Source organism: Plodia interpunctella, chromosome 25, assembly GCF_027563975.2.
Source record: "Plodia interpunctella isolate USDA-ARS_2022_Savannah chromosome 25, ilPloInte3.2, whole genome shotgun sequence".
NCBI classification, from domain to species: Eukaryota; Metazoa; Arthropoda; class Insecta; order Lepidoptera; family Pyralidae; genus Plodia; species Plodia interpunctella.
Genome location: NC_071318.1, coordinates 2,056,640 through 2,070,806, shown reverse-complemented (window position 1 = coordinate 2,070,806; position 14,167 = coordinate 2,056,640). Strand labels below are relative to the sequence as shown.

Here is a 14,167-nt window from a genome sequence, read left to right as displayed (position 1 = left end):
CTCTACTGTCAATTTTAGTCGGTAAAACAGCGCAGGCGCGAATTTCTCACTGCTTTATCTTACTTTTGGTCCTAATTTTACTATGAGATGGCGCTTGGAGTAAAAGTTAGGAATACAATTCTTTTTTATTATTCGGTAAGAACAGCAGTACCTAATACAATATATTGGTATATTGCATTTATTTTTACTAAATTACCGATTCACCTATGTAATTTTTGAGAGTTAATTTAATTATTTTTTAGTTTTTTTTAAGGTATTTACATTCCTATTTTCATTATCCGATTTTTGATTTTATATTGTGTCAAGGTAAAAGCGATTTATGCTTTGCCTATAAATATTCATGTTTGAGACTTAGTTCAAGTTGCAGGACTTAACATTAGTTCTTACTAGCGACTTTTTCCGGCTTCACTCGGGTAAAACTATAATCACTGTCGCTGTCTGTCTGTCCCTCTGTACACTTAGATCTTCTAAAAAACTACGCAATGGCTTTTGATGCGGTTTTTTTATAGATAGAGTGAGTTAGGAGAGATGACCGGTTAGTTTTTGAGTTTATCACGTTCATACAGACAGACGCGACAGGGGGACTACTTTTTATAAATATAAATAATACAAACGGGATGATCCCACAATAATCGAAACATGTTTTTTTTTTCTTTTCACTGGTTTTCTTGCAAATTGCACATTTCCAAATTGTATTGCGTAGTCTTTATCTGTTGTTAGACTCATGTTTTGTCTCTTTCTGGCTCCGACACTTAACATTTGAAGAAGAAACCGGGAAAACGCGAAGATAAGAGATAGAGAAAACTCGTCCACGCCTAGGCTGACCACTCAAGAGTGTGCCAGCGAGCAATGGAGCGCAGCATATCCGTCTTCGTCTCAGTCTTATTAGACAATGAAAATCCGGAACACGAAATTACGGCTCTCTGACAAAAATTCAGAATGTAAGTTGGTGCCAGAACGCCCAGACTGAAATGGGACTGAGCGGGACAGGCATATGGATAGAAGGGTGCGCAAAATTAGCTACTTTTCGGGTAACTGAGGGCCGAGGTAGAGGCAGACGAGTAGATGGCGTGATAACCTCAAAAAATTTTTTGGAAGAATGATCAAACTTGGCCTTGAACTGAGATGGGTCGAAAAATAAGGGAGAGGGACGTCATCAAAAGTTTAAAAAAAGAAAGTCTCGGCTAGGCTAACGACTTATATTGTAACCTGAGAATTCCCACAGTGTCGCGCGCCATTTTCCAAAGACTATGCATATTTTTACCATAGATTATGCATTAGGAAACCGGTCAGATGCGGTCGCCCGGGCAGAATTTGTAATAGGTATGCACCTGCCGCGTAAACCTCAGACCAGTCAGTCAGAGCACGTCGAATCTTTATAATTGTAAGGTTTACAATAGGTATGCGCGAAAAAAGTATATGGCATAGATACTTATTCTGTTTTATTTCAACGATTTTTTTTAAATATCGTTCTTTTATGCTATTATTATATAGTCTTCGTTCTTGTTAAAACTAAGTATAATGAGACTTGAGAACATACCTAGAAAATTATGTAGGTACCTAATTGACACATCTATTTACATTGACATATGAAATTATTTCTTCAAACTGCATATTATGACAAAATTAATTTGTTTTCGGTATAAATTTAAAAGGTGTAAAATCACTCATCACTCACTCTAAATTTCATGCTACTAAGTACTTAGGTACATTAATTAAGGAGAAATTGGGAAGACATCATCATTTTTGTCTTCCGTACATATGTCTTCCTTAGAAATAGTTTTATTCAAATCTAACAATATGGTTCGGTTTAAAACCGACTTAACAGACCTTACATAAGTTTTTACGCAATTCACAGAACCACAGATTAATAATAACCAACAGAACATAAAAATATATCCTCAAGGGACGAAATCGAACACATTTCAAAATTTTGGCGGAATCTAATTTTCAACCAGCCAGTTACAACACGCAAATTAAAAAAAACTTTTTTAAATGAGCATAGAGTTGAATTTTCATTTTATTTGTAAGTAAATCGGAACGCAGCTATAAATAGTCGTGCCACTTATAAAAAAAATATCCTTTAAGTTTCGTGGCGGAATTCTTAGAAAAGCGACCATTTTTTGTGCGTATATTGGAGCGCATCTATTCGAGTTTCGCTCCTACCTGAGTATCCGAAAGCAATTTGGTCTAATATTATGTTCAGAAACTAAAATTACACCCTGAAGGGATATGTTCTGCACGTTTAATAAATAATGACATGTTTGTTATACTTTCTAGCCTTTTTTCTGCGTTTTATTTTGTAGAAACCCACGACAACCCATCGCGGTGATTGATTCAGAATAAAAAGAAATTAGTAAGTACTTATATAAAACTGGTCCCGGCTTTGCTCGGGTAAAAACATAACTTATACACCCTTCCACTCCCTTTTATTACCTTCCACTGTATATAACCGCACGAAAATCCCTATAGCAATTTTTTAGTTTATCGCGAACAGATCGACAGGTAATATGTCGTCGTTCGTCAAGGATGAATATCGGGCTTAGTATACAATACTCGGGAAAGCTATAATAGAATAATTAAAAACGTATTTCACAATGTAGACCGTTAGACTAGATACTTTATTAATTTGTAAATACATATTAGGTGCATAATTATCAGAGCATGACAATAAAATATTAATCTAACTCCTCTGGCTGCTGTAAACTGTTTTGAGAAGGGCAAAGTAAGACCAAGAGCTGCTTAGTACCTGAAATAAAAAAAAAACTAAATGTATTTTTCTGCGTAATAATAATGCCGTAAATGGAAGTCAATGTCGGGCATAATTTTAATAAAGACAAGAATTAGTTTTACTATCTGACTTTAAAACAATGAATATTTTGGAAATGCTTACTTCCTCAAGAAAATGACGGTTCGTACCTAATAACAGCGCTGCCGCAGCGCAGCGCTGTCGAAACTCTTTAAGAACTACCTAATATTACACATTGACCTGTCAATGTGATATGGCTCATGTATGTTATATGTATTTTATATCACAAATTTTAGTTCTTTTGACAGATAAAGTTTTAATGAATTATTATTAAAAAAACTTCTACCAATTAACACCACTTTCTCTCATTCAACTACACATCCTACCATTCAACTCATCTTTCTACCATTCAAATCCACTTCCTACCATTCAACACCACTTCCTACCGTTCAACTCACCCTCATAAATGCCCTAAGGTTGACGTCAGCGAAACCCCAAGCAGTTAGTTTGCAGGGCTTTTGTGATCTGTGGTAAAAAAGGAAGTTCCGTAAGAAACTAGCCCTGTTAAAAAAAATAAAGCTTCTTTAAGCTAAAGTGTGTTTTGTCTCGTTCTGTCAATGCCAAACTTTGTAATATATGACGTTAATATCAAAAAGGTACCTAAGTACATTTCATATTGCCTGAAAAAGGCCCGTATTGATATTTGCATTTTTTTAGCTTTACCTTTTCTGTACAAACAGAAGTTCCTTTCCGAAAGCAGAATCCATAAGATACCATCGGCTGTTGTAAATAGATTCGTTTAGCTCCATACTCTGCAACAGACAAAATGTAAGAAAGAAAAATATTTATTTGGTATAATCAAAATCACCTTAAAATTTCCATTACAGTAATTTAGAGCCGAATAAACGACTCTGATTACAGTAATTTAGAGCCGACGACTGACGCTAGTCGTAGTCTGAATCACAACTCTTACAGTCACATGGCGACCTTGCCTCTCGATACCGAGAAGCACCGAATTTAAAAAAAAAACGATAATTTATCCTAGTGCTGGGCAAATACTTCCCCATTCTCTTCTATATATCCCTGTCTGCGGTCTATCTATCTCATCAAACATAAGTATATTCGGCAATATTAAAAAAAATAAAAGATCTTTGCAACGAAATAAGTATTTGCAAATAAAGAACTTACTGATCTCATGAGCAGGTCTCCGTAGTAGCACAAGAAGAACACTTGTAGAAGACCCATGAACAAGAACGTCATGAAAATTATGATTAAAGCGACGTCTGTAATAGTCTGTACATAAAAATTTTTACACATATTTATTAAAGAGACCATAATATACTAGGTACCTAATATGAACTTCTTAGTATTAGAGGGAAAGATGATTATTTTTTACTTTTTGTGTGTGACGTGAAGTTTTGTGTCTGGGTTTGATACAAATGGAATACTTCATGGAATTAGTAGGGACTCACGTAAGGCGTCACCTTAATAAGAAAATGGGAGATGGTCCTTACCTAGTTATTATTTTCTACTTTAGTAATATCTAAAATACTACCGTAACGTTAAAACCGGTGAGGCAGATGACAATAGAACTGGTGAGGAAATTCATCAAAGTGGACTTCGCGTAGATAACCTCCAACATTTCTGATGATCTGCAAACAATATAATATAATAACAATATAATAATACAAACAAACACCAATATAACCTAGCTGATGTTGCCCGGGGCTTCGCTCCCGTGGGAATTTTGAGATAAAAATGCCTATAGCAATCTTGGATAATTTACCTTTCCAATGGTGAAAGAATTTTTGAAATCGGTTCAGTAGTTTCGGAGAGATTCAAACATACAAACCCACAAACGCTTACCTCTTTAAGTATATAAGTAATATAGGTACTTTTGTATTGTAACATTTTTATAAAAATAAATTGTATTATTAAATAAATTCTCCGTACCTACTCATAATTAAGAGTAAGTTGCATCAGTTAACCTGGATGTCAACTTTAACGTGCGCAGAACGTCGCAAAAGACGACATTTTGTCTAAATGCCGGCGGCGCGCTGTTTAAATTTAATATCCAAATTGACTGGTGCAACAAACCAACATTGGGACAATTTCAAGAAGATTGAGAATTAAGGAGAAGTAAAAAATATATATCGGGTTGCAGAAGTGAAAGCTTGAATGTTATGACGTCTTACGAATTTTCGATCTGTCCTGACGCAAGTTGAACTTTTTTACCCATGACAAAAAGTGCATAAAGCCGCTAAAGAAGTTTTCACTTCAAAAATATTCTCCCCTTACTTCGACCACATTACCTTATTAGCTGTTGATGCCATTGGATCAATTCTATCAACTTGCAACGAATCTCCTCATCATTCCTTATGATACCGAACGAAATATTCTTGTCAGGAACTATTTCCGCCATCTTTTGTTGTAATAATAAGAACTGTATACGTATGTATGTGCAGCAAGTGTAGAAAAAATAGTCGCATGCGCAAATTTCGAGGAGGACTATACATTCTGAAAATTTTTAAAAATATGCTTCCAAATCCCTTCCTTCAGATAGACTGATAGTTCTTTTTTTACCCTTTGGGTACTTCTGAGTAGGTACTTTTTTGTTGATCTAAGTATGTGTACGGTATTCTAAACAAAAACAACTCCGCATTTACAGAAAATCAGCAGTCATTACAAATACATATCTGTATATATTTTAATTATATTTATTCCAGTAAACGCTGTTAAATTTCATTCCAGTAACATTGTGACATTTCTAGAAAACCGCCGCAGAAGCGATAAGCTGTGATTTTCTGTTAGTAATGAAGTAATTTTTGAGGAATTAGTATTAATCTACTTTGTAAATAAAGTAAAAAAACATGTTACGTTAACGCATCGTTTTTAACAATAAATCGGTGCTAAAGTTACCAACAATATTTTCTGTGTCTTTTTTGGAAAATATTTTTTGCAAAAAAAACACAGAAAATATTGTTGGTATAAGGTTAAAAATGGAGATTTATTTTTAACCGGGAACTAGATATACAATACATATATGTCAGTTGTTTTAGAAGTTATTTGTTACAACATTAAATTTACTCTAGTATTTATTCAGATCAATATTATTAAAATAAACAACCCAACTTTATAAATGAAATAGAGATTCCAACACGTCGGAGTAACGAAGGGTTCCAAGAAGGCCGGCAGCGTTACACCCGTGCACCGTTATAGCAATCCTCTATGTAAAATAACCATCTTGGTACGCCCGTTAGGAGACTCTTTGTTTAGTAATGAAAATATAATTGGAGTAATAAAAACAAATGCATATTCCCTTTTTTGATCGTGCTATTTATTTCAGTAAATAGTCTTCTTACCTGACCATATTTGCTTGATGTACAGAAAAGGATAATATCTCATATCGTACGGATCAAACGGATAGACGTCTAAAAATGGCAATAGTAATTCCACTTCACCAGTTTTGATATATTTAACGGCGATAAGGACCAACGGACTTGTAGTGAAGACTAAAACCATCATAGCATTTAGCGTGTTCAGGAGCGAAGTTACAAAATTTAAAAAATGTATCTCCTTATTAATATTATCTTCTATTTTCTTGATGTCACCCGTTTTATTTGCTTCCAACTCTCTCAAATCATCAACGATTTGGTTGATTGAATCTTCTTTTTTTATGTGATACAATGATTTCATGCTGGCGAGAAAACTCAATGTTGTACATGGAAACAAGTAGGTCAACTCAGTAATAGTTTTGCCGTTTTCAATTCCTTCCGCGAACCAGCTTACAGCGCTAATTATATCGCTATTTAGCCAGATGAAATTGAAAATGTATAAAGATCTACATTTTATAGTGTCTATGCTATTTCTCTTTCTGCTTTCCAATGATAATCCGGTCCATGTAAATGCAAATTTGATATTCTTTAACAAGCCGTCGAGTAGTGACTTTTGTTCCGCCATTTTGTATTTTTCAAATGGTATTAACGTGAAGAAGACTCAATATGAGTTTAAAAGAGGATGATAAAAGCAATTATTTCGTGAACAAGATTCTAATTAATGACCGATTAAAATTAATTAACAAATGAAGGGTTGTCCTTACGTATACTTGAGTTAATTGTATACAATTTAAAAAAGTCTGATAATTAAAAACCGTATTCAGTAACATATATAAAAGTGATCGTTTGAACGTATGTCAACCAAAATCGTGGTATGCCATTCAGTGCACCGACCGAATAGCACTAAACTGTTCCGTTTAGAGCACCGGTCAATATTTGTAGGAATAACTTTAAAATGTGTTAAGCTCTTTAATATCCTTGCGTGTTCATGGGAATGCCATTGTAGCTTGGTGCTAAGGATATGTGTCTCTAATTCAACTGCCACAGAAGCCAGTACATATTCGTTGTTCACGCAATCCTGTATTAGGTGGTATCAGTATGCAAGTGCCCTGCTTTTTCAGTAAAATATGCACTGAGCTATCACTGCGGCACACGATTAGGTATTGTGGTTAAGTACTCTGTGCCCTTTTATTAATGATTTTAACTTTGATAAAAACTGTATTTTGTGTGTTTTTCTATATGAATAATTGTCATATCTATCTTTGAAGCGGTGGTGGTGTAACGGTCAAGACGTGGACATGGATTACGGCCTTAAGAAAATAAATAAAATAAAAACCCTTATTTGAATTCACATATTTTATTCTATTATTGAATTCACGTATTGACTATTATTTGAATTCACGTATTTCTTGCAGTATCACAAAATTCCATGGGGCGAAGCTGCTAGTCCAAATAAAGAGCTATATTTGTCTATCATTCTTAAAACAAAACATGTTATTTAACGTAATAACTACTTGTTTAAATAACATGTACTTATTTGTCAATAATTGCGTAGTAAAACACAATTAAACTAATTTCTAGTTATTACCTTAATGTACGGGTAATTATGTAAGCTTACTTATATAAAGGACATTAAAATCGTTTTACTGTTAAAAATCACTTGATGATTTCCAAAACGCGCGTCTTGTGGTTCTGTCCCTTAATAAAACCACTACATATATCTTAGGTGGACGTTGTATGAACTTAGCTTTGACAAAAGGTACCTAAGCAACATCAGTTCCAAAGATGGTTGATGTCAAGCAGGTCGTGAAATCAGAGCTGGATGTAGGGAAATGTATGGCCAAGCCGCTTTCGCCTGGCCCTGGCAGAAGGGGCAAACCAGTGCTGGCTCGTTGTCGTCAACAATGGCGGATTAATACAATTGCCGCCAGTAAGCAATTTATAATACCTTCGCAAATAGGTACCTATAAAAAACATCAAATTCCTCAATTGGACAGGATATGCGGTGAAAGCTAATAACATTTGAAATTTGCTGCCCTATTTATCTGTATGCTGAATAGGCTCGAGCCTATTCAGCATACAGATAAATCCGCGACTGGTTGTCAAATATTATATGCGTGCCAATGACATCTAAGAATGTATGCGAAGTGGAGGAGAAAAAAAAGAAAGGCTGTGGAAGAAACCGGGAAAATGCTCAGAGAGAGAGAGAGAGACTTATTCCTCATCTCCACTCCGTTCTGATGAAGTCAAATCGATCATCTAGAAATTTATGACGCATACCAATTGACATAAATTCCCATTCTGAACCGAGCAATCGATTCGAGTGGCAAATCGAGTGCGTAATCGATGTTTATTATTACGATTGAACTATTGTATCGAATGCGTAGTTTTATTACACGAGTATTAGCTTCCATTGCTTCTATTCAAATGTTGATTTCATTTTATTGGTAAATAAATGCTATTTTTTTGTATCAAAATGTTTCTCTACTTTTGAAGCGGTGTTGGTTTAATAGCTAAGACGCCATGTGGATCGAAAGGTCCCATGTTCCAATCCTACTCGTTCCACAAAAATTTGACTCGTCTGTAGTAGTTCTCATGGACCACCACTTGCTTCCGGTGATGGAAAACATCTTCTGGTTGATTATTAACTTTTGTGTGAAATGGACAAAGCTATGGCAAACCACTCCATTAATACTTAGTGCCAACAAAGTGTTTCATACCACGTATAGACTACGACCCTCAGCCATGAGGAATACGACTATGAAGAGAGAGAGAGAGAAAAACTTTTTTCAATATAGGTATAGAGTGTCATAATGAGCGATGAATTGAATACCATTAATATTTTTGTTATACATACCTACTTACTTCTAAGCAGGAATAAGTACAGCCCACCCTGATATGTGGTAACCGCCACAGATTCCAGTACCTCATCTTAAGGACGCCTGCAACAGCGTTGTCACAAGCGCGTTATCTTTCCACGCTATTTTTGAAGAACACGTTGTAAACTCTAAGCAAAATCATGGCATAGCTCGTCCCACAACGAGTACGTGTGAAGAGGGAGGCTATACCCTTACAAGGAATTACTATTTCTATGAGCATAATATTTGCAGAGTGACAAGAATATCTATACCGGTGACAAAGTCGCTACCGTCTAATAAATTATACAAGAACCACCCGGACAAAAATATCCTTGCCAGTCTGTACCTAAAAAGGAACAATAAGAAGAATAAGGAAACAATTGTTATTAACATATTTAAATACATAAAATTTATTTTTCACCATTTAATATATAAATTCACCTAGCCCACTATTTATACGATATAAAATACTTTACATCCATTAACCAGCTCGGTGAAGGTCATCTTATAGTGGGATCCTTAACTATTAGGGTGACTTTTATGTGCGTTGCGAACCGTACAGAGAATTCAGCAGAGCAAAATATGACCACGATGTACTAAGTACCTGAAACAACACTTATAGTACACCATAAAAGTACTTCCATCTGCACAAACTATATCTAATCTTTTTTTTACATGTGGAAAGACCCTCATTGCTCCAAGGATTCATTCAGGTACTGTATCTTTCCAGGAATAGAGGAAGACCTAGGAAGCAATGGATGGAGTATGTCAAGGATAGTACGAACAGGAAAGGAGTACCTACAATCAATGGATATGGCAAATGACGACGATGAATGGAACTAACCGAACTTACATACTGAGGCGACCTCACATGAGTGGCATAAGGTCAAGAAGAAAAAGAAGATCTTACCACTTCGTGAATATTGTAACACTGTACTCATCCTTGAGGGAGGGTGTCCAGCAATATACTCCCTGCGGCTGAAAAGACGGTGATAACTGTTTTTACATTATTTACCTTCGTATAAGCTCTAAGATTGACATCAGCAAAACCTGCCGCCGTGATTTTGCATGGTGTTTGTGACCTGTAAATATAATCATATGGTTACATACCATATCTCTCTATCATCTTAACGCATTCTTGGTTTCTTTTTCATCCATTATCATCGGAGTTGAGTTTCCTCAAAGAAAGTTGAAGCCAGGCAGCCTAATTTTAAAGCCAAATCCGAATTCTGTTCGCAGAACTTGGCGGATTCCGTATACAATGCTGGTTTTCCATTGCGGTAAATAAAAGCACTCATGCAAACTACGCGATGTTCATCCATCGCGTCGGCATCTGTCCGAAGTCGGTATAGTGTGTAGCCGGCATAAAGATTATTTAAATATACTCAAGGATAAGAGAGAAATATTTACCTTGTCTGAATAAGAAGTATATTTTTGCCCGTAGATACATGAGATAGATACCATTTATAGTTATATGCTGCGTCGCTCACATCGCTACTCTAGAATCAGAACAGTAAAATAAAATAAATGAGACTAGTCTGATTAAGATTTGAGAGTAAAGAATTATGAGAGACACGTTGTAAATTTTGCTTGTTTGTACACACTTTTTCATAAGTTCACCCACAGATATAAGAACATCTTCAGTGCAATGTGTGTGTGTGTGTTCACCGTTATACACTGTTAGGTATAACTTTGGAAACACGGAAATTTGATGTGTAAACTGGAAGAGATTAATGAAAGCACCACTTGTAAAATTCTTATTGGCAAATGGATGGCCTCTCATGGGAACAAGCCTCACTATCTATTTGCTTTGGTGGAATTGGCATAAGGAAAGTGTCCGTAATATACTTATCTGCATTTCTGTCTTCAGCACATGCCTCAAGCCTCTTAGTTGGCAAAATGCTCAACTCTTCGATGGGTTTCACCACCGATTCTGTGTCTAGAATATGTATGTGTTGATGTTTTATTTGTTTGCAAGATTTTTTGTCCGTGTAAATACTTACTGATTTCATTAGCAGATCTCCAAAGAGACACAGAAAGAACACCTGTATCAAACTCATGAACAAAAACGTCATGAAGGTCATTATAGCAGAAAAATCATCAGTCGTCTGAAAACAAGTAATATTTAATCGATAAAAAAAAACTACAGAATTTGATTGTCTACCTGAATACGATTTGATGAGAGAGAGGAGAACAAACTACTAAATAATAGATCTTGATGACAACTTTTAGTTTAGGACCGGGCCCAATTACTCAATCGTCTTCCATTGTTTTGACGTACGTCGACGAATAACGCAGAAATCGTAAGTCAATATAAAAATCTTTGGAAAACAACATAGCTGCAACGCACTACGCCGATGCAACGAAGCAACGGAGCCGAGCCCTAGTGATCTTTGTTCAGAATTGGGATATATCAATTTTAGGCTCGAAAAAAAAATATAGTACCGTTATATTAAATCCAGTGAGGCAGATCACAAGAGAACTCATTAAGAAATTTGACAATACAGACTTTGATGTTATTACTTCCAATTTTAATGCATTGCTGAAAAATTAACAATAAAATGCTGAAGATTATGTTACAAAACTTAAAAAACATTGAGATTCAGATCAATATTGAGAATATTACTCAACTAAATTTTGTTAAACAAAATTAAATTGTAGAAGAAGCTAGAATAAAATCACTTGTAGCATAAAAATCGTTATTAGATGAAATAACTTCTCATGAATCTAATACCATTCTAATATACAATAAATTTAAGGTGATAACTGTAATACAAATAGTAACAAATTAGAATAGAATATTACCTTATAAGATCTTGGTGCCATTTGATCAAAATCGTAAAATTTTGCCTCAACTCATCAGGATTGGACTTAACCTCATTTTGAGATATGATATCAGCAAATTGATACTGTAGATGTGTAAATTGCTTATAAAGGTAGGTACAGCACGTGTAGAAAAGAAAATCTGCAGAACATACTTGAAATAACACGATAGCTTCTGTAATCACAATCATTGAATATATTGTAGTTGATATTGTATGAAACATTATTGGGAATCACCGCTATATTCTTCTATATTAGTTTTCCTTTTTTAGCATAATAATTCTGTTTTAAGCAGAATATAGGCCCCCGCTATGCTTCTGACCACTTGATATACAGGTTTATTTCCTAGTTCGATGGTTGGTTGCTGAGCTAATGAACTCAGAGAGAATTTCATCTCAATCGATTGAAGATGTCTACTTCAAAAGTGAGTTGCAAGATTCACCACAAACAGATATAGGGATATTGCAAGTTAAATAAAAGCTTGTAAAAACAAGTTGTTTTGTTGATAAAAACGGCAATATTGTTTACTGCAGGCAGAGATTTAATTCACTTTCAAATTCTTTATTCGGATGATACACTAATTAAAACTGACTTTTAAAGCGTATGTGAAGAAGAAGCAGTGCAAAAAACATTACTGTAGCCCATTTTCATTGAACATTGATAGAGAACTAAACTATTATATTATTTAGTAAACTATTGGATAATCTGTTAAAAAGTACAAATTGTTAGTTGGGAGATGTTATAATTACTTACCCGACCAAATCTGATGAAAATATAGAAAAGGATAGATCCTTAAATCGAACGAATCGAAGGGATAAATGTCTAAAAATGGCAATATCAGCTCCAACGTTCCTGTTTTATAATACATTGTCGCCATCAACACTATCGGAGACAAATCATACATCAGCAACATCATTATATTTAGCACATTCATAATTTTGACGACGCGATTCAAGAATATCAATGAAGATTTAGCTATATCCAGTTCCATTTCAGTCAATTTATTTACATTAATATTTTTTTCTAATCTTCTAAGATTGGCCAGCAACAATCTTGTTTCGTTTTCATATGCTAATGAAAATATACCTTTGAAATCTCCGATGATGCTCAAAATTGCACCAGGAGCTACATAAGTGATTTCAGTTATGTCTTCCCCTTCAACAATACGTTTATAAGTCCAATAAAAACATGCAACAAGAGCTAGGTTCATCCAGATCATATTGAACCAATATACGAGGTTATCTTTAAGTTTCCTCTCCCTGGCTTCGATGTTGAGTCCAACTAGACGACATGGGAGACTAATATTTCCTAAAGATTCATCTAAAGTCTGCAACTCAATTGGTTGTGTATGTGAATTATTTTCGTCGTCCATTTTGTAATTTGAGACTCCTATATCTACAAAAGTTTGAGAAAATGCTCTTCTTACTCAAATTATGCAGCAAAATGAATTATTATACCTTTCACTAGTAGCTTTATTAAAGTATTTTTTTTGAGTGAAGGAAGTTCTTTTAACAATTTTTTTAATGGTGTAAATATTTTTGTTGTTTACATCCGTTTATGCTGCACTTTGCTGTCGGTAGATTTAGTTTAACAAACAAAACTTAACGCAACTTACAAAATTCTGCCATACTGAAACTCAAGTTTGTAATTTATGCAAATCGCCCACAGACATTGAAAAATATAGACAGGCTTGAAGGCTTGATTTTAAATTTTACTACATATGTGATATACTGTTACTAATTCTAAACTCCTTACTAGATATTGATGTATGAGGTGTCCTGAGAAGTGTTTATAATATTACTTGATGAACAAAGTTTTTCTTTCTTTCGAATAAGATATCAGTCGTGTTCTTTGAAGATTCGAATAAAGATATGAAAATACTGAACGCTCAATTCTGGATTAAAACAATTGACTCATGATAACCGAGATGACTGCAGTATTACACAATAAAGTCGGAGACTAGTCACTCCTCCACTAATAAAGTGTTGGACTCTAAAATAAAAATAAAATTAAAAAATGTCATCTTGACTTTTCGCTCTTCCGTCTTCACTCTCAATAAAATATAATATTCTTGTACAATCTCGGCTGATGTTTTATTTCGCCGATTACTTTTCTAACATAAAGCTGGTCTAAGAGCGCAAGAAAAGGCGGAATCCGACTACAACGAGTAAATCCTGGGCAAAATTAGCCACTACTTGGATTCAACAAATAAACAGAAACCTGGAAAACCACAAATCGATATGTTTATTATAGATGGCGAGACTATTTGTATATAGACAAACATCGATAAACGAAATACAAATAGGAAAGATTTTGCCCAGAGCAGTAAGACATTTAACTGGCACGTAATAATAATAAAAAAACTGATAGTTTGTTCCACTTCATTCACTTTATAACTCTAA

General features: G+C 34.7%; 1 protein-coding gene across 6 annotated transcripts; it reads right to left on the bottom strand.

The window, feature by feature from the left end:
- Positions 1 to 2,590: 2,590 nt before the first annotated feature.
- Positions 2,591 to 13,805, bottom strand: LOC128680847 (odorant receptor 67c). Of its 6 annotated transcripts, none has more exons than XM_053764292.2 (7): positions 6,112 to 8,653; positions 5,062 to 5,266; positions 4,305 to 4,401; positions 3,938 to 4,042; positions 3,473 to 3,561; positions 3,208 to 3,274; positions 2,591 to 2,749 (listed from the first exon to the last, which is right to left on the bottom strand). In XM_053764292.2, the coding sequence occupies exons 1-7, from the start codon at positions 6,707 to 6,709 to the stop codon at positions 2,684 to 2,686; spliced, it is 1,227 nt and encodes a 408-aa protein (XP_053620267.1). In that variant the 5' UTR covers positions 6,710 to 8,653; the 3' UTR covers positions 2,591 to 2,683. The 6 variants fall into 6 exon arrangements, with proteins under 6 accessions (XP_053620267.1, XP_053620271.1, XP_053620270.1 ...); XM_053764294.2 differs by lacking the exons at positions 2,591 to 2,749; positions 3,208 to 3,274; positions 3,473 to 3,561; ... (1 more) ...; positions 4,305 to 4,401; positions 6,112 to 8,653 and adding exons at positions 9,958 to 10,024; positions 10,353 to 10,441; positions 10,946 to 11,050; ... (1 more) ...; positions 11,748 to 11,940; positions 12,519 to 13,805 and having other exon boundaries at positions 5,138 to 5,266; XM_053764293.2 differs by lacking the exons at positions 2,591 to 2,749; positions 3,208 to 3,274; positions 3,473 to 3,561; ... (2 more) ...; positions 5,062 to 5,266; positions 6,112 to 8,653 and adding exons at positions 8,660 to 9,026; positions 9,958 to 10,024; positions 10,353 to 10,441; ... (2 more) ...; positions 11,748 to 11,940; positions 12,519 to 13,805.
- Between the last annotated feature and the right edge of the window lie 362 nt (positions 13,806 to 14,167).

Excerpts from the sequence above, each read along its gene's own strand:
- LOC128680847 (XM_053764292.2), bottom strand. The coding sequence starts at position 6,709 with ATGGCGGAACAAAAGTCACTACTCGACGGCTTGTTAAAGAATATCAAA. Across the intron at positions 4,402-5,061 it reads TGGCATCAACAGCTAATAAG|ATCATCAGAAATGTTGGAGG; the intron begins GTAATGTGGTCG and ends TATTGTTTGCAG. Across the intron at positions 2,750-3,207 it reads ACCTTAGGGCATTTATGAGG|GTACTAAGCAGCTCTTGGTC; the intron begins GTGAGTTGAACG and ends TTTTTATTTCAG.